Source organism: Coturnix japonica, chromosome 4 (genome assembly GCF_054131305.1).
Source record: "Coturnix japonica strain WE chromosome 4, WE-NBRP24, whole genome shotgun sequence".
Taxonomy (NCBI): Eukaryota; Metazoa; Chordata; class Aves; order Galliformes; family Phasianidae; genus Coturnix; species Coturnix japonica.
In genome coordinates, this window is record NC_140666.1 from 60,625,542 (window position 1) to 60,645,121 (window position 19,580).

General features: G+C 39.3%; 1 protein-coding gene across 7 annotated transcripts in view; it reads right to left on the reverse strand.

Moving 5' to 3' along the window:
* EGF (epidermal growth factor) overlaps positions 1-19,580 on the reverse strand; it is a 51,392-nt gene that overhangs the window by 12,235 nt on the left and 19,577 nt on the right. For 2 of the 7 annotated variants that reach the window (XM_015861994.3, XM_085547063.1), the window contains exons 8-20: positions 18,583-18,705; positions 16,583-16,705; positions 15,289-15,414; positions 14,647-14,783; positions 13,328-13,476; positions 11,082-11,186; positions 9,264-9,487; positions 6,355-6,522; positions 5,500-5,649; positions 4,600-4,743; positions 4,162-4,278; positions 3,276-3,401; positions 1,641-1,760 (exon numbers count right to left, since the gene is read on the reverse strand). In XM_015861994.3, the coding sequence (XP_015717480.1) occupies positions 1,641-1,760; positions 3,276-3,401; positions 4,162-4,278; positions 4,600-4,743; positions 5,500-5,649; positions 6,355-6,522; positions 9,264-9,487; positions 11,082-11,186; positions 13,328-13,476; positions 14,647-14,783; positions 15,289-15,414; positions 16,583-16,705; positions 18,583-18,705 (1,812 nt within the window). Of the gene's footprint in view, positions 1-1,640; positions 1,777-3,275; positions 3,402-4,161; positions 4,279-4,599; positions 4,744-5,499; positions 5,650-6,354; positions 6,523-9,263; positions 9,488-11,081; positions 11,187-13,327; positions 13,477-14,646; positions 14,784-15,288; positions 15,415-16,582; positions 16,706-18,582; positions 18,706-19,580 lie in introns of those variants that run through there. The other 5 variants (XR_014945941.1, XM_015861995.3, XR_014945942.1 and 2 more) reach the window with 5 other exon arrangements.

Here is a 19,580-nt window from a genome sequence, read left to right on the forward strand (position 1 = left end):
AGAGGTGTTCTGTCAGTTTAGATGTGTGAATACAATTCTGGTAAAAATAAAACAACAAATCTTAGCTGCCTAATAATTTACAATTAAATGATTTCTTACCCAGCTTGAGGGTACAGACAATCTCCACTATGCAGAATCAAATATACAGGTGAAAGGCGACTGTACTTTGTGCATATGGAACTCAACCTGAAAAGTTTTCACAGGCAGATGTACATTCTTGCACAAACAATTTCTACTTTGCAGCTATCCATTTGATAGCATCTGTGCAAGCTATCTCAAGTCTAGCTAACAGTTTTACTGGAAGCACAAAACTCCTCTGACCCAATTCTTCAAATATTTCTGTAGCCTGCTCACAACTGCACAGACTGTCACCTCCATAAGTACCCCAACTAGGTAGCTTAGTAGGGAGCTCTGATTTCTCTGTATATGACCTATATTGCAGAGTTGCTTTTATAGAACAGGAGCGCATTTTTGCCTACTTCGGTGCTGCACTGAATCTGTAAGTCAGAACCGAACATCTACACAGCAGTGTGGCTTAGCAGCAATATACCTAATCCCACACATTTATGGGATCAATTTTATGATTCACACCAGTTTTATTGCAACATGACCTTTAATGGCATTTGTTTTCTTAAAATTTCATCTGCAGGAGAACCGTCAGGGCAAAGAGCCCAGACTGGAAAGGAATAAGTGATAGCAGTGAATCCCATGTGCTCTGCATTCTGCAAAGAAAATTCCTGCCTGCTAAAAGAGCTTACTAGGCAAAGACTTAAAACAGTGTGTTAACACACATGAAGACAGGAGATCATATTTACAGCTGAGGGACCTATAAGGCATAACTTCCAAGTCATATATCATTTAAAATCATCATTTCCTGAGCGACACTTGAAACTACTGAAAGCTTAAATGGCTGAAAAGCAGGTGAGGATCCAGATTGATGTTCTACTTTAAAAAGCTGTAACTTCCTTCTGTTTTTCTGCAGAAAAAAAAAAAAAATAAATCTATGACAACCTCTCAGTGCCCTTCTGTCACCAAACAGTCACTTGATCTGTGGCAAAATTCACCCTGATGAAGAAGGCTGACACAGAGGAAGGCAATGTATCGCTTTGCTCCACACTGTCAGAAAATGCAGCTGTCACACCGAGGAACTGAAATGAGCATCAGATACTATGAAATGCTCTTTTCATTAATCTGGTAACCAGATTTTCCAAAGAGTATCAGAGCTGCTTGAAAAATTAGGATCTGAAAAACTGAATTATTCTGAAAAATGAAATGGGACTTCAATTACAAGCTGTTCTTGTGCTGGAGTCCTGCAGAGGTAAACACACAGTTTGAAGAACAGCACAGCCCAAAATCAACTCCAAAGGCATAATCTCTGAGGAGCTTCTGCTCTTGATTTCAGAGGCCATTGGATAGGTGTGCCATTTCATTTAGGCAGTATAATTTAGCACCAAATATTAATGTAGATATTTCCAAACTAAACTCAGATCCATTCTCCTAAAGCAATACTGAATGGTTTCACAAGCTGCCCAGTACACCACTACATGGTCGTTCTTTAATTTCCCGGTATAATAATTTGTCTGAGGCCACAGATACTAGTTACGTGTCTCTTGATTTTAATTCTCACTCCAAATACTCACCGCAACCCATGGTGGTTCCAGAAGCATCATCAGGACAGGAGCAAGTGAAGTTTCCTTCTGTATTTGTGCAGGTTCTGTTCTCTCCACAGGTGTGGGTCCCCATCTTGCACTCATCAATATCTATCAGCCAAACAGTCTGCGGTTAGAAGAATGAAATGCCTCAGAGCATCAGTTAAAAGGGCAGCAGCAGCACTGCAATCTCCTGGCAGTAGGGAAAAATGCCAGGGGCCTTCCCTCCATGCATTTTCCTTGGTAGATATTGGGACAGAAGAGCAACCAGCTCTGTTGCAGGATATTCATATTCAAAGAAACATAATGAAGCACAAGGTGAGTTCACCTTGTACCTCTCTGAATGTATTTATAGGTTTCTAGACACTGTGCATACAGCTAGGCATCTAAAGCTGAAGTACAAAATTACTTAGACATCTGTTTCTGTTTTTTACAGTATAATTCAACTCATCAAATGTAAAAATTGTTTCAGTCTTATTCACATCAAGATGGAATCTCAACATTTATAAAATGGTATGGAAACGTATCTGCCAACATTGTGAAGATAACTTGAAGATAATGGACTATTTTTAATAACAGTGATATATACCACAGTGGTTCTAGATGAGCACCTACGTCACAGATAGTGAGTACCCACAGCTGCCTACAGACTGCCTGGTAGGTGGTGAGGGACAGCCAGAGGAGGTCATCACTTCTGTCTGCACTTCCAAACATTCCCAAAAACACATTTTTGACCTTTGGGACAGAAAGATTTATCCTGCCTCCTGCCTCTGACACTCTCTGCAGCCTTCTGATAATAATATCTTAATTTTCAGTAGCCCTTACCTGTGCTGGAGAACTAAAGTCCAGTAAAGACCATGAAAGATCTAGGTCAAAATTAATGGACTTTGAATTAGGCTATAAAGGAGAAAGGAACAGGAAAAGAACAAAAGAGAAACAACGATTCTTACAAAGCTCTGACCAAGTTGTACTATTCAAATACTGGAGAGGAAAAACAGTTTCCTGTTCCTTCATATTTGACGTAAAATGGATCTAAAAAATTAAGGAATGTAGGTAATGAACTGAAGATCTGGCATTAGAGCTGGATGGGAGAATCGGCAAGTCTTATTATTAACAAGACTCTAAGTGTATTCAGATTCTAGAGTCAACACCTTGAACCTCATGCCTATCAAGCCAACTTGTAATTATTTGATGAGTATTATGACACACTCAATACCTGATTCCGTTTGTATTCATGACAATGATTTCCAATAAAACTCTACTGACTCGCCTCCATTTCCCTCCTCCACTTCACTCATCCTTTCTCTCCTGCTGTAGCTACTAAAAAGAGTGCAAACAGAGAAGAACTCTGCACTGACAACTACAGGCCTTACATAATGATCAGCTGTTGAAGCTTCCACAATTCAGACAGGAAGGAAAGAATCAAAAAGCAAGAAATGATTAACATCAACTGTCTGGGGGAGCAACTGTTAGTATCCACACCCTGAATAGATTCTTCAACAAGAACCAGAACCAATCATTGTGGACATGAGACAGGTCCACAGCCCAAATTACTAGAAGTGTCTCTTGCTCGTTCCTTCTGCTCCAACCTACCAGAAGGAGCACAGTCCTCATGCACTCCCATACCTTCACAATGGTGCCCATCTCCTGTGTAGCCCTCCAGACATTTACAGACATAGCTCCCTTCAGTGTTGATACAGCCCGACAGGTTTCGATTACAGCGGTCCATATTTGCAGCACATTCATCAACATCTGTGAGATGAAACAGGGAGAAGAGACACGTGGGTCATGAAACCATCATCTCTCTCAGATGATGCTGTTTACTGTCCTTTGTATATATAAAGTAAAGAGAAGGAGAGGGACTTTGTGTTCTTTCTTTGGTATAAAATTTGACAAGGATGCTCTAAAGATCCTGAAAAAATCAAACAGCTGCTTTCAGCTGCAGACCCAGACATTCCACAGAAAAACATTTGCTTCAGAAAGAGTTCTATTTGGATGGAATTACCCCATTCAAAATTAGTCTTATATTCTTATCATCTTAACATATACTAAGACAAATTTCATGTTGAAGGAGAAACAGAGTGTAAAAAATAAGTACCATGGGTCATTGAAAATAGAATTTACACCCAAACCACCCAAACTTTTAAGAGATTTCTTAGCATGCACTTTTAAATTATACGTTTACTCTCATGTCTATGGACTGAGTTTTTATAATTGAAAAATTTTTACAAATAAATACTTCAGGCTTTTATTCCTATTATCTCTATTATTGCTTGTTAATATTAAAAGGATTAATGCTCATGTTCAGGGGAAAATAAGCTGTGCGATAATCAGCCATTTCATCTCACTTGCTCTCTGCTCATCAACCATTTCAAAACAAGTGATCTCATTGACCTCTCTGTGATGGTTCATGCAGCAGAGCTGCCAATGAGAAAAAAACAAAACCACAGGCTTTCTTCCTTTGCCCACATCTACTTTTTTTCTGAAGGTTGTGTTAAGTGTTTTCCATTACCATAGCATGATTTGCCCTTCCTGGTAAATCCTTTCAAACACTGGCATGCAGCACCATCTTCCAGCAAAACACACTGTGTGTTGGCACCACATTCTAGCGCAGCGCAGTCATCTTCATCTATAACACAAAATATATATGCGTTTGTATGGATCAAAGAAGGCATTGTACTAAAATAAAATCAGTTAGAAAAACAAAACATGGGGTCCTAGTTTGAAGCACAGTGATTGTCACTGAACTTTATTTAGGCCTGGATAATATCATCAAGTTCTGTTGACATAGCAAAGCATCACAAAGACAGATAAAAAAGCAGTTCTACGTGGCATAATTGCATAGACCAATCTTGTCATAAGAGTGTTAAGAACACCATCAGTCTTGGCTGAGTCTTTCTTCCTTTAGAACATGATTTCTTGTTGAAGGATGGTAATTTTCAGACTCTACCTGATATCATGATTTCAGCCATCAAAAAAACTTCAGTTTTCTTCTTTTCTCCATTTTCTGTATCCTTAAACATTGCATTACTCCGTGTGTTCTGGAGTGAGGTCTTTGGTGTTGGTATTGACCCTTTCTGCACAGAGAAAGTTTCTGAAAAGGGAAGGAAAAAGTGACACAGACTATTTATCAAATACAAAGAACAAGGAATGCAACTATGTCAGCACCACAGACATCTCTCTCACAGATAATATCTAGTGAAACTTGCAATGGTCAGACTACAGCTTACTGTCCTAAGACAACATCCCTGTGCTTCTCAGAAAAAACTTGTTCTGTTTGTTTTTTGCAAACAAACTAAAGCTTTCATGAAAAAATTATCTTAGATGCATTCCTCCCTCAGAAGGAGTTCAGATGGGAGACAACACAACCAGAGGGCTGGAAAGCAGAGTTCATTCTGGCAAGTCTCAAGATATCCAGTAAAGAAGTTTCCACCTGCATGTAAGCTTTGGTACTGTGTAAATGTTCTGATCTTCTTCCTGCAGTATCTATACCCAAGCTGTTCACCTGAGCCATATCATTTCAGTTAGCTGCCAGTTTTACTAGTGGACCTTGTGAAGTTCCTTGACAGTTCTAATCACAACACTCTAAACAAAGATACAGAAGTGCCATAAATCCATGCATGAAAAATTACATTACAAATCTTGAGTGATTTTGTTCCTCCTTGGAAAAAAAAGAAAAAGAGAGAAAAGGTGAGAAACAGTGTGAAACTGTATTATATACAGTGGAAAATGTGCATTATTTTCATTCTTCAGAGAAGCTGTCACTCATTATGTAACAAAAGGTGAAAGTTTTTCAATGTTATTTGGAAGATTCTTTAAGGGGGTCTCTTTCGGATTTAGAGGATTGTACCTGCTGTCACATTAGAAGCATTCAGAGGCTGACAGGTTTGTCCATCCCGGGTTTTCCCATATCCTGTATGGCATGTGCAACGGGCAACTCCAAAATTGTTTTCACAGATCTGATCACAGCCTCCATTCATATGAAGGCAAGGATTTGCCCCTAATGAAGAAAACCAGGTAACTTAACAAGCTGCTTTTTCAGTCCACATCTCCTCTTAGCCATGCAGAGTTAGAGCAGTAGGAAACACAGTAAGGACTGAAAAACTAGTAGGTTTCTAATTAGTGTTGTTTGGCTTTTAAATGTGTGATTTTTTAATTATTATTTCCTTATTATTATTTCCTTATTATATCTTCTTTAATTTTTAAGAGTTCTAACATCACCCAAAAGGACATTACAAGGGCATGAGGAACCTGTAATCATCTTCTCTCAGTCAGGGTCTACTGAATTACTTGATATTTTTTCTGCTTACAGGGAGATTGTTCCAAGCAGAAAACCAAATTATTTGATCAAAGACTCATATAAATTACAAAACCTTTCTCTGCGTTATTTTTCATTATTTGTTTGTGAGAGGGGTGCTAGTAAACTAAGATAAATAGGAATCACATGTCTGTGGTAGCTTTGTGGCAGTTGATGAGCATGTATTCTTGGGCATGATCATAAATATAAAAAATTAGTTAGAATTCCTGGACACACGCCCAGATGATGCTTTCAATGAATGCCAGTTGAACTGTGAGAGGCCTTTAAAGAACCTGTTCCTGAGAAGATAATTGTCTCCCCAAGGACATGAGAACATCTCTTATATTGACATCAGTGAACATCAAGAGGAGGCTGGAAGGGAATGACTGCTCAATTTTTGCAGTGTACCTGGTTTCGCCAAAGGATGAACTACAACCATTGATGAGGGTCTCAGCATGCTGCCTCGAAGACGTACCCTGTTTTGGCCGGTCTTCTTGTCCACCCTCATTAGTGATGGCCTAGACCAGTCAGAAAACCAAAGGTGATCCTCAAACACTGCTACAGCAAAGGGGTGGCCTACAAAGAAATAAGACTCCTCATTACCACATCTGTAGATTATACACAAGAAACCAAGTATACAAGATCAGTATCTGCATAGTAGTCTACTTCTACATAATGACTTCTCCACTTTGACAAGAAGCACTAAGTATCCATGAATGACAGAGCACAGGCACTTGTTACTCATATTCTCAGCAGAAAGGAGCATTCTTTCTATTCATTGAGAAATCTCCTGATTTCAGTATGGCCCAAGGACATATTTTTTGCAATGGAAAGTAAGAAAACATCTTGGTCTTCTATGGATGTCTAACTGATCTCAGAGGGACATTCTTCCTTTCTGAATCAGATTCATTTCCTCCTGGTTCTCACCCACATTCTGAATATATACCTCGCTTTGTATCACTGCTGTCTAAGCCTCTCTGAGAGGCATATATTTTAGACACAATATGTTATGGTATTTGTTTTTATTTTTGATGTAAGCCTCAACTGGAAGATGTTTAGCTTCAATAAATGCAGTTTAAGCAACTAGCACAAGATCTATCTATATGTTGTCTCCATTTAAACATTTATTCAAAATTTAAAGATATATAGTCTATACCATCAAAAGCAACACCCATTTTGGCCAGAATTTTTTTTTATTCTTTTCATTTGTAAGCATATTAAGAATTAAAAATAGAGATATAATATCATTAATGGAGATAGCAGGAAGAGGAAAGTTAATAGTTACACATAAGCCTTTCCAAAGCAGTTCAAGCTCAAAATATTGCATAAAGAATATAAATGGTCGTGATATTTACTGCCTTGGCCAAGTGCTAACAAGCTGTTTTACTTAAAGCTGAAAATGAAGCTAGGAGAAGAGCTGAACAAATCTTACCTATTTTCCGTGCAAATAGCCTAAATGAATTCTCAGTACAGGGGCACTAGGGGGAGCTGATGTAATAAAAATTCCTACTGCAGCACTACGGGTATCACAGAATCACAGGTTCATTTGTGTTGAAAGGGACCCTAAACGGCCACCTAGTCCAACTCCCCTGCAATGAACAGAGATACCTACAGCTCCATCAGATGCTCAGAGCCCCTCCAGCCTGACCGTGGATGTCACCATGGACGGGGCACCACCACCTCCCCTGGGCAACCTGTTCCAGTGCATTACCACCCTTATTATAAAATACTTCTTTCTGATATCCAGTGAAAATCTCTCTTTCCTGACTCCATTTCTACACTGACTAGCAGCATCCCTAGCCCCATCCCAGGTTACCAGTCTCTGCTTCCACTGTCTTTGCATATTATTCTTGCTCTCTAGTTTGATCAGCAGGTCCTGTTTCAGCCATACCAGTCTCTTGCCTTCCTTTCTCATTTTCCTGTTTATTTGCATTGGTAAGCAACAGGTTCAGTACTGTGTCACAGGTGCTGCCTTTCCTTCCTTCAGGGTAAAGCTGTCCAAGAACAAAAGCTGAATGCTGGTCTCAACTAGTCAACAAAACATCAAGACATCACCTCTCTGCCTCTTTAAATTCACACCCCTGCAGATTATTTCATCCCATATAGGCACTGATGTCATTTTCTCCCATCTCCAGTCATCCATATCATGGTACAAACTGAACTTTATTTATCAGACCCTGTGTTTCTACTGCGCTCTTAGCTCTCTTTCTCCCCAAAAGACACATTGCCCTGTTCCTTGTGGAAAAATAAAGTGAGACATTCAATAGAATTTAAGGCCCTTCTTCTCAAGTCAGCTGCAAGGACGAGTGTACAACAGAACATACAGCAGGGCAAGAGAGAAATGCTGGCAGGTCACTCTGCTCAGGGTTTCTAATATCCTATAGATTGCAGAATGATGCTTCCTCCTAGATCTCACCCTGCACACCTCCAAACAAGTGGGAGGGCAGTTGGGTTGGGAATTAACACAAGTCTTCACAGAGCAAAGCTCAGAACAGCAGTAGCTTAACATGCCAATCACGAGCCGAGAGTCCTCATTCTGCCCATGTATTGTATGTAAACCTACAAAAAAGATCTAGTCCACACAGAGCTGTCAAGCACAAAAGGGAATTGTCCTCTCCAGAAATTAATTTGCCATGTATGAGTTTTTCAAACATGTGGTTTACTTTAAATGTGATACAACATCAGTTCCTCGTTGCAAATACTTTTGTTTTCTTGCACCACAAAAATAAATAAATGAATGAATAAATAAATAAATAAATAAAAATCAATTACATGTCAAACAGTAGCAATCTCAGCAATAACAACTACCAGCATACAGCACAAATCAGTCTTCCATTCAGTGTCTATTGTGTGATTAGAATTTTTCCAGTGTTCACCACTGTGCAGATGCAGGTTCTTTGCGCATGGACTTTAATGACCAAGATTAATTGTATTCCAGTTTATGACAATATAACTCACTGGCATAATAAATACAGCAAGACTTGATTTAAACTAAGCAGCCATGTATGGAACAGGAAAAACACAGCTAAGTTTTTCCTTTTAATTTTTTGTGGGGAAGGCAGAAAAAGGCTCTATATAACGCAAAATGGCTGACCTGTAAAAGCAGAGATTGTCAGAAAGGTGTTATTTTCTTAAAATGGGTCAATAAATGTCATTTGGATGACAGATCATAGAATTAAGTAATGCCATTAACTTCAACAGAGTTGCAAGAGATACATAGCACAGCCAGTAACGAGCAGCTCCCATACATATTCACATATGCACACACACGCATGCTGACAAGAAGCAATAGATAATTATCAACCCCAAAGCCTCACCTACATCATTCTGTGCAAGAATTCGACGACCAGAACCATCCAGATTTGCACTCTCAATCACTGACTGCTTAGCATCACACCAGTACAACTTGTTGGTTAAGTAGTCAAGAGCTATTCCACTGGGATGCACTAGACCTACATTGGCTATAACCCGACGATTGATGCCTTCTAATGAAGAGCTGGCAATTTGGGGATGGATGCCCATTTCAGTCCAGAATAATCTCCTTTAGAAAACAAAACACAAACAGAAAGTCAGTAAGAAAATGATTGTTATTCACTCTGTGGAGCTCTTTCAAGAAGACAACATATATTTAGACAAATATATTGGGTGCTGATCTTTTATAGCTTGCCATAAGATTCCAGATTACACAGGGACGAATGCAGAATCCCTGCTACATTTGTCAGCTTCCAAAACAGCTCCTATTTATGCTGTCTGCTTAGTCTTCCTATCTGTTTTTTGCACTTTCCACAAGTGCTGATAGCGCCATAGCAAAGTCAGGCAATAGACATGACACACTGCCCAGTTGGTTGGCTGAACACTGGTTTAACAATGTACTCATAGGAAGTTGCCCACCACTCACTGAGAGCAAGCAAGAGTCCTCAAACTGTCTTTAAAAAACAAACCAGTGACAGATCCTGCCTCATCTTTTAATAACTTTATGACTGTCAGGGTCTCCTTCTGGAGTCCTGAGTGTTACATAGTGAATGCTGAGTGTTTTTCAAGGCAAGACAACTCAAAACACAGACAGCTAAAACCAGAAGCTTGGACTCAGCCCCGCAAGGCATTAGCTGCCTTTTTCAGGTTTACAGAGATACCTTTGGATTCACTTAGCTTTACCTACACAAATAGTTTTGCTGTAGCCAATGCAGGGATCAGTATTCTAGATAGTCTTTCTTCTATCTCTGATTCCTCTTCAACAATGGCTTTACAGTTACAGACACTGTCACTCCTCTCACCACTATCTCTCTAACAAAGCAGGGTTTAGTGATGTTTCCTTCTCCCTTTCCCCTGGTAGCTGTTGCTCCAAGCTGTGCAAACTTTATTCCTCTGCTCATACTGCAGAAAAGCAATCTCCCCGAACAGACCTGCCCTGTACAAAATGCCACTGTTATCCTTCCACCCTTTCTACAGAAAGATTTCCTCAGGTCTATGCCCACAGTAAAGCTAACAAAATACCCTCCCTGATTTGTTTTCATGCATCAGTACATAAAAACAGCAGGATATTAGCTCAGAGAAACTCAGGATTCTGAATCCCTATAAAACCACCTTACTACAGGTATATGGGCTCAAATTCATGAGACTTCACCACTGATTAAAATGGTCAGAATTTAATCAATAGTTCTGGAATTTCAGAGTTTCTGTGATCATCTCATACTAAGAAGACATAAGGTGTACTTAAATCAACAACCCTCCACAACAGTAGATTTCTGAGGAAACTGAAATATGGCCATAAAAAATCCTTTGTAAACAACATATGCTAAAAGTGTCTATACCTTCTTCACAGCAATACACAAAGAAAAACAAAGCAGTTATCAGTTTGGATTATTTTAGTAGCCTGTACTTTTCTGTTGTTTCAACCACATGCAGTACCTTTAATGGTTATAATTTCTTTAATCTAAATGAGAAATTAACACACTCCAACTAACAACAAAAACCCAGCAATAAATCACTGCAGCTCATATCACTCCGCTAAGCAATTACTGTCCTAATGTAAGGCTTAATGTAGTTTTCCTCTGCCAAAAGGGCAAGGCTAAGGTGCTTGCTTTTAAAAAGCCTCACCAACTGCTACACAGTTAACCACGTTTATCACTCCTTACCTCACAAATGGGTGAACAGCAATCCCTCGGGGCTGGGAGATATCCTCCCAGATGATCATTTTTCTTTGCATTCCATTCAAATTGCTCCTTTCAATGCATGCTTTCCTGCAACACATAAGACACCGTTAGGTCCTCCCTGCTATCTTTCTAATTGCTTTTCCAGGCAGAATGTACTAAGTTTTTTCATTAATTTAGCACAAACTGTAAGAAATCACTCTGCAAAGACATAAGTAATCCTGCTGCTATGGGGCGTCCAGTTCTTTTATCTATAAGTAATTCACATTACAACCCCATTATCTTGTCCAGTACATGATGAAAAAATAACTGCTGCTGTGTAGATGACTTGAAGCTCTCCTTTTTTGGGAAAATAATGAGTTAGAAGTATGATTGCTACCAGATTAATGTCAACTTTAAAAGGAGTCAGGAGAAAAAAAAGCTCCTAATTGAATGACATCATCAAATGTGCAAAGAATTTTTTTAAATAGCACATTTTGCAGTCTCTTCCATTCATAAACTGCAGGCAATTTACACGTTGTATCTATTTTATAGGGACAGAAGTAAAAGTCCTTCTGATCACTCCTCTGATCTAGGAACTGTAGAGGTTCATTGCTAGAAACTGCACCTTACTGAACAAACGTCAGCCACTACACGAAAGCAAGCCCATCACCTTCCATGCCTTCCTCAGTTCACAAAGAAATACCACACAAGGATGGAAGAAGAAATATATACATGAAGGCTGCTCTGAAAGTAATGCCTACTATTTGATCATGTTGGCCCATGATATAAGAAGCGGATGTTGGTGATACAGCAGTAAGGGGTTGAACCTTCCCACCAGTATCTCATTCCACGTTGTTGCCATGTGACAGGTGGCAGCAGAAGGACAGTCTGACAAAATGGTATCTAACATGGAAATGCGTACGAAGAAAAACCGTGTCACAGAAGAAGACAACCTTTCTCTTGCAAAATGATAATGCCAGGACTCATTCCAGTTTGAAGATCATTGAGCATATAGCCCATCTTGACTGAACTGCTCTGTTACACCCACTGGGCAGTCTAGCTTTGGCACCTTCTGACTTCCATCTGTGTGGACCAATGAAAGATTGACTGCAAAGGCAACATTTTCTCAACAACGTTGCAATCATTCTTGTAGCAGTTGTAAAACATCTGCTGGTGCAGATTTTTATGGTCTATACCATGCAGGCTCTTGTCCATTGTTGGCAAAAATGCATAGCTAATGGTGGTGACTATGCTGAAATATAGCCATCTGTAGCTGGGAATTTGCTCTATGAAGTAGCACTATTGTGCATTTTGTATCTGTTGTAGTTTCCATGGAAATAAATATGAACCATTACTTTCAGAGCAACCTATGTATCTGTATATGTGTAATAAAAACAGGTAAACGCAGTAAGTGCAAAGGAAGTAGCAAGTACAAATTCATGGCTATATCCTTGGATTTTGTCTTATGGAGCACCATAATTTTCCATTTCACAAGAAATTCTGGCATGTTTATATGGGAGTATGATTGAATTGACAAGTTTGTACCTAATATCAAGGAAGTGGACTAGCAGTATATCTAGCAGGGACAGTGACTTTGGTACTCTTAAAATCATCTTTTTTTATTAATAAAATATGGGTTATGCTGGAGCATCATGACTGCTCTTCAAGGAGTCATCATTACACATTCTGTTCTGACCCAAGGTGAATTCTTTCTCTGCATGTAAGTTTGGGTACTAGCTGAGACATGAAGTCATACTGATTGCCAGTGGTCAGTTCTTTTTAATAACAGAGAACTGACCAAAAAAATAATCTTAAAATAATTGCCCATTAGCTCTGAGGAGCATAAATTTAGCTGTCAGCAAGCCCATCCTGAGATGTACTCAGCGCAGTAATACTCCCATATATATTTATAAATATGCATTGTGAATGTATGACTATATATACATACATATATTCACATGTGTACACATATATACGTATATGTGGTACATGCTTTAGATTTTTTGAATCCAAAACCTTGCTCCTTTGACAGACAAAGATAAAAATACAATAGTAGACTGAATATTAACTTCCCGCATTACAGTTCTAAAGGTCCTTCTAATCATATATACCAAAGATTACAACTATCCAGTCAGAATGTGAAGCGTTACTGAATTTAGAGTGATATCTCAACTATTCCTGTATCACCAGTCATTTATTCCAAATATCTTATGGCATGCTTTGACATAAATGCACTGTGGAGCATGTACCCTCGGTCTGTCCAATACAATTTACGGTTAATCCAGTCCACAGCAAGGCCTTCGGGTATATCTATTGCTCCATGAATAACTTTTTCACAATTTGAGCCATCCAGATTAGCTCTTTCTATCCACTTCAAGGCGGTGTGGGCAAAGTAAATCTGTGAAGAAATAACACATGAGGTGTACTTAGTTCCCATTGCAACTTTCTGCTTTATTTCCCTTATCTCACAGTTCCTCTTTTGAATGAACTTTATCTTGTCAGAAGTTCCCTGAATGCTTACTCTCAGAAGTCTGTACAGGCCACCTGTGATTCCTGACCAAGTGAAAGGCACATGTCCTTCAACCAGGATGACTGCTGGAGGCTGCTTGTGCTTAGCAGTAAATCCTAATTACCCTACATACAGTCACCTCAATGCTCTATGGGTTGTTGCAGTAAGTAGCTGCATCACATGCAGCACAGCTGAGAAAGCAAAAGCGGGAACAAGCAAAAGGAAGCATGTTATCATGTCATCCCCTGCTCATTTGGAAAAGGGGCTGATGCCTCCAGAGCAGGTGATTTACACTGAGTACAATGCAGAACAACTGTGAGCTCCCCCATAGGGCCCTGTTTCAGGGCAGGAAGCCATGTTCCAGTGGCACCTGAAATGATCACCCTGTAATGCGTCTCTGGTAACATTCCCATTTGTTTAGTTCTGTCCATCTGGTCCCTGAAACGTTTCCAGCAACATAACTGAGCTCCTCACTGGCTTTCACTGTACCATCCAGTACCCTTTTGTGTCACTCTAACAGTGTAAATAAATCTCACCATCCAAAAATAAATAAATAAATAAATGACTATCTTCCATGGGAGATTCAGCAAAGTATAGCTGAACTTCTCTTCCAAACTCTGCAGGCAAAATGCAGGGCACTGGGATGTGGCCACACATACAAACTGCTCTCTATGAAGAGGATACTCTTTCCAACAGGAATATCTTGTAATGAGAAAATAAATCCAGCAAGCATTCAGCAGTTTTGTTCAGTAATTACCATCACTCCTAGGTTTAGAAGGGACTGTGGCATGTAGGTCTTCTAAAAAAAAAAAAAACACTAATCCAAATTCCCTGTGAATTGGCTGTGTCAACATACACATTAAGGCAGTAAGGAAAGGGTCACAGTCTTCAACTTGTGTGTGGCATCTTGTGCCAGTGGTGCTCCTGGGGCAGGCAACAGAGCATCACGCAGTGCAACGTGTAATCTGGATCACTGACAGCAGAAAGGTTAAGGCACATGAAAGCCCAATCCATTTGTCCTTGCAACACTTCAAAATCCTCTCATTTTTAATACCTTACCTTATTTTCCACTGGGTCAGAATCCAGCGCTAAGACTACTCCCATCTGCCCATCAAGTAAACTTGCATAATCTGTTCCATCAAAACTGATCCGGCGGATATCTTTGCTGTTTGCAAACAACAGAAATGGCCGAGGGCCTGTTGAAGAGGAATTGTACATATGTTAATTCTGACCAGCTTCAAAATCATCTCTAGACTACATCACTTCATTGGATGTTGTGGGTGGGAACAACAGCTCCTGCACGTTCTCTGTTTCTCTGTGTTTTTTTGGCACTTTAATAATATAATCACCAATACCTTAACTACTTAACTCTGGGCACTGCTTCTTTTGTTTGTTTCTTGTCATATTACATTAAACCTCACACACATCTGAGACAACTTCATGCATCTCTTAAGTTAATTTGGCAGTCTAAAACTATCTCCCGAGAGAACGTTATCACTACACTTATTACTGAGCTAAAAGCAAAGATAAGATTGTGTTAGAAACAGTACATTTCCAAAATAGATTATTTTTTCTAAGCGTCACACACAGTAATATAGAACTAGTGCAAAATCTTACTCCAGTTATGCTAATCACTTTAAAAGCCTCTGAAACATTTTTGCTCTCATTGGCAGAAATAAGCAGGCTTATCAAGATACTGACCTATAGCAGTGCAGTGCTTTCTGTCTCGTTGAAGCTTATATCCAGGAAAGCAAGCACACTCCCAGGAGAATGGGCTTAAGGAAGAACATATCTGGCTACAGCCACCATTATCTGGAGACGTGCAACCTTAAACAGAGCATTGGAAAATTTTAACTTTGCCATCCTAAGGAAAAAATACAACAAAATCGTAAGTATAAGTAAGCAAGCAATTCACTCTGGTTAGGATTTCTACAATATAAAGTCTCTCCATGATGGACAGAATTCTCAAAAGCCTCACATTGGAACAAGTCAAGTGAAATGAAATACAATTAAGTTCAGCTTCTCCTAGAACCTTTCCTGAAAATTCAGAACACAAGGTGGGAGTGCGTGGGATTGGGATTTATGACCTGGCTTGCATGCGTTGATTGGTTCTGACAACTTTTTCAACCATGGAAATCTCATCCAAAATAAAAAAGTAATGAATTCTATCAGAGATTGTGTCCCATGCAAAGCTGCAGCTAACTTGGAGAATAATGTTGATTAATTAATCTAGGATGGTGAACTGGTGAAATACAGTGACTTTCTAATAGAATAAGTCAAGATTTTAGGCAACATGAAAGGAAACCATTCATTCTTCTTGGGGCTGTACAATTCCAGCCTGAGCTTACTCAGTGGATCATCCCCAGCAAAACGGCAACACTGCTACATGAACATGGTACAGTGCAAAGTAAGTTGCAATTGTAAAAGGGGAATTTGTCAAGGCATGAGATTGGCATTAGAAGTGCTGTCTTGATCCCAAGGCTTACAAAAATACAGCTGAAAAGTACAGCCTCCTGAATTTGGAGAGCTGCTAGAATGTAGAATGACATGAGCAACTGGAGCTTCTCCAAATGCTCTAACTGCAAAAAAAGCCATTTGTGGCTAACTATATGAAATTGCTGCAAGTTAAAGTGACTCAGAACCTCAGTTGTGCAATGTTGATAAAGTCATCTTCAGATTTCACCCAAGCCCTGATTCTGTATTGTCTGTCCTATGATTCCTCTCAAACATAAACTGTAGATGTCACCTGCAACCAGCACCTGGGAGATGCCTTGTTCTGTGCTGACAGATGCTAGTAAGCATCTATTACAAATGAAGATGAATATTGCACATCTCAGCGCTCAAAGTGCCAGACTTTCCACTGCCTCCTACCTTGTACAATTATTTACAGCTGTGCAAAATGACTGTAAAGTGCCATCATTTATTTCTAGTTCTCTGTGCCAAGAACAAATAGAGTTTGGCAGGCATTTCCACTAGAAAACCATTAAACACTTACCCGTGCATTCTTTGCCATCCTCTTTGAGTACAGATCCTTCAGGACAAAAGCAAACAGGCCCTTTAGATGTCTGAAGACAACCATGGCTGCATTCAGTGTCGTTATTTAAACAGGAAATCAGCTCTACAGTAATTTAAAGAGGAAAAAAAAATAAAAATCATAAATGATGCAAGAAATTTTTACTAAATCTCCTTCAAAAGGCGTGCTAACATTTTCATAGTTGTCATTCAATTGTTTGAGCTTTTTCCACCTTCCAATTTTTTTTCACACTCTTTTAATTACATCAAAGGACAAACCCAAACTTATTGCTGAGTAATGAAGACTTTACCATCACCAGCCCAAAATTTACAAATTTTTATGAAGGAATGAGATTAAAATAGAATCAGATAAGAAAATGATCACTTCTACACTTTAGATAAAGTGGATCAAGTTTCCAACATATAAGGAAGTCAGACTTAATGTGAAGACGATAAAGAAAAACCAATGACTCCCTGTTTTATATAGTTCCATGGAATCCTCTCCTTCCACCTCTGCTCTGCAGCACTGCATCTCTTTATAGCCCCACTCCAGCACCACATAGCAGCACCCCCTGGAACTAACACAGGTTTCACACAGCTGCTTCTTTGAATCAGCTGTATATACCAGCTTAAATGAGATGTAGCTGTTGCAAATACTCCTCCCAGTCAGCTGTGCTCTGAGCTGGTTTGCTCTAACCCTTTAGGCAGAGTGAAGAGGATGAAGAAACCAAACTCATGTTTATTTTCTACAAGAGTATGTGGCTTTGGACAAACAGCTGCATACGGGACAATCTCAAGGTGCATAGATAGGGACATATCTGCCTTATGTTGTAGTAGTTATGAAGTCATGCTACCCATGCCATATCCTTAACCTATGTTCGAAAAACTGCATTTTCTATCTAATTTGAGGCACTCAAACTGTAGGCATAGAGTTTAAGTTAGTCATTTAGAGTAGAAATGTGTCATCTTGGACACACAGGTACATCACACCACCCAACTGCTGCTGGCTGCAGATCTTCAGTCACATCTGACTGCCTCATGCAGCCATCTCTCACAGCCCAGACACCCATGCTTAGATCCCTGAGTCCTGTACCTGGCTTTCATTTAACTGATGAAGAAGTGCCCCTTGGAGTTTTAAAAACCAATAGACTGTGCAGCTATATATAGACATTAGTATTGATATTTAATACACCTTTTGTCCTGCCACAATCCATGCTGAAATCACTGCTGTGCACTGGCACTTCTAAAGAGAGCATATAGCAATTCTTCTTTTCTGTGAAGAAAGACCTTTACATGTCTCTTCCGAAGTAGAAAAGTGATGGGAGATATCCCAAGACCTGAAAAATTTGCTAAATTTCACATTTCATGTTCTAGAAAAACTCAATCCATTTGTAGGCCGAGTATACACAATGCTTGATTGCAGAAGAAAAGATGTTGCCAGCTGGCAAGCAACTCAGCAAACACTGCAAAACTTAGGACCATAACTCAATATAAGTGCTGCATGCAGGCATCTAGATGCAGATACCTGATACATGAAACCTGAATCCTCTTTGCTCTCCAGGAGTCTAATACGTGATTACTCACGTGTGTCTTACTTCCTTAAAAATGTCATCTGCCTTTCGTTCACAGAGTTTAAGTTGGTCCTACTTGTATAGTAAAGGAAAGAAGTAAAGCAACAAGCAAAACTTTCAGAGGTTTCAGAGCTACACAAGGACTGTCTCCAATATTATAAAATCACAGGATAGTTTGAATTGGAAGGGACCCTTAAAGGCCATCTGGCCCAACTGCCCTGCAATGAAAAGAGACACCTACAGCTCCATCAGGTGCTCAGAGCCCCTGCAGCCTGATCTGGGGTGTCTCCAGGGATGGGGCATCCTCCACTTCTCTGGGCAACCTATGCCACTGCCTCACCACCCTCATCATAAAACATTTCTTCCTTATATCCAACCACACTGTAGACATCTTTAAATTAGTGCTACTTACCATGACATGTTTTCCTATCAGGCAGCAGAACAAAACCTCTTGGGCAAGTGCAATAATAGGAACCTGGGATGTTCACACAGCCCAGAGTACAACCATGATTCCAGAAGCCACATTCATTGATATCTGCCAAAAGAATATTCACTGTGTCAGAATATGGTCATCAGCCAATGTCATGGAATTGAGTTAACAAAGCCTAACAGACTTGAAAAAAATCAGTTTCCCATTCATTTTACAACATATGGTGGTCCTACTAAACAATCTTTTAAAAAGCAAGACTTCAGACCTAATTCAAATAAGCTTCAAAAACCTTGAAGCAACATATTCAGGCTGTATGTGCCCAGCATATGTGTCCAGAGGCAAGGTATGCCTTCCCATACAGATTCCAGTTCTAGAACCCTGCGTGCAACCTAAAAATTCTCATTAAATATTTCCTTCTAACAAAATAAAATTTAAAAAAAAAATAAAATCTTTTTTTCAAAGTAGCTCCAACATGACTTGAGAAAAATTCTCTAAATGGGGAAATGGTTTAGAAGTTTCATTTTGGAAAACAATTCTAGCTAATTTCCTGAGATCGGCTGCTGTAAATGTTTTAAGCTCATAATTTTGATGCCTTTATGTTTATCCAACTTTGGTCCTACAGTGAAAAAGACACTTCTAGAAGTCATATGTTAACAATAATTAATAATATTCGATTTTGATTAAAGCAATCCAGACTCAAACATTTATACCTGTTAGGAATTAATGCAGTTTTTAAATGTGAGGTTTAAAACAGCCATTGTGTTGCAATATTTTTCAATGTTTCACCTTCAGTGATACAATCTGTTCTAAGTTTTATCAGGATCCATAAGAATGACAACTTCTTAGGCTAAGACCAACATTTCTCACAAGGACAGCATTTGTGGCATTTTCATGTCTCCTTTTGGACTGTATTAGCACAGGGAAGGCCACTAAACTGACATGTCACCTTGAAGTGTTTCTTCATCCTCAAGATTGGATTA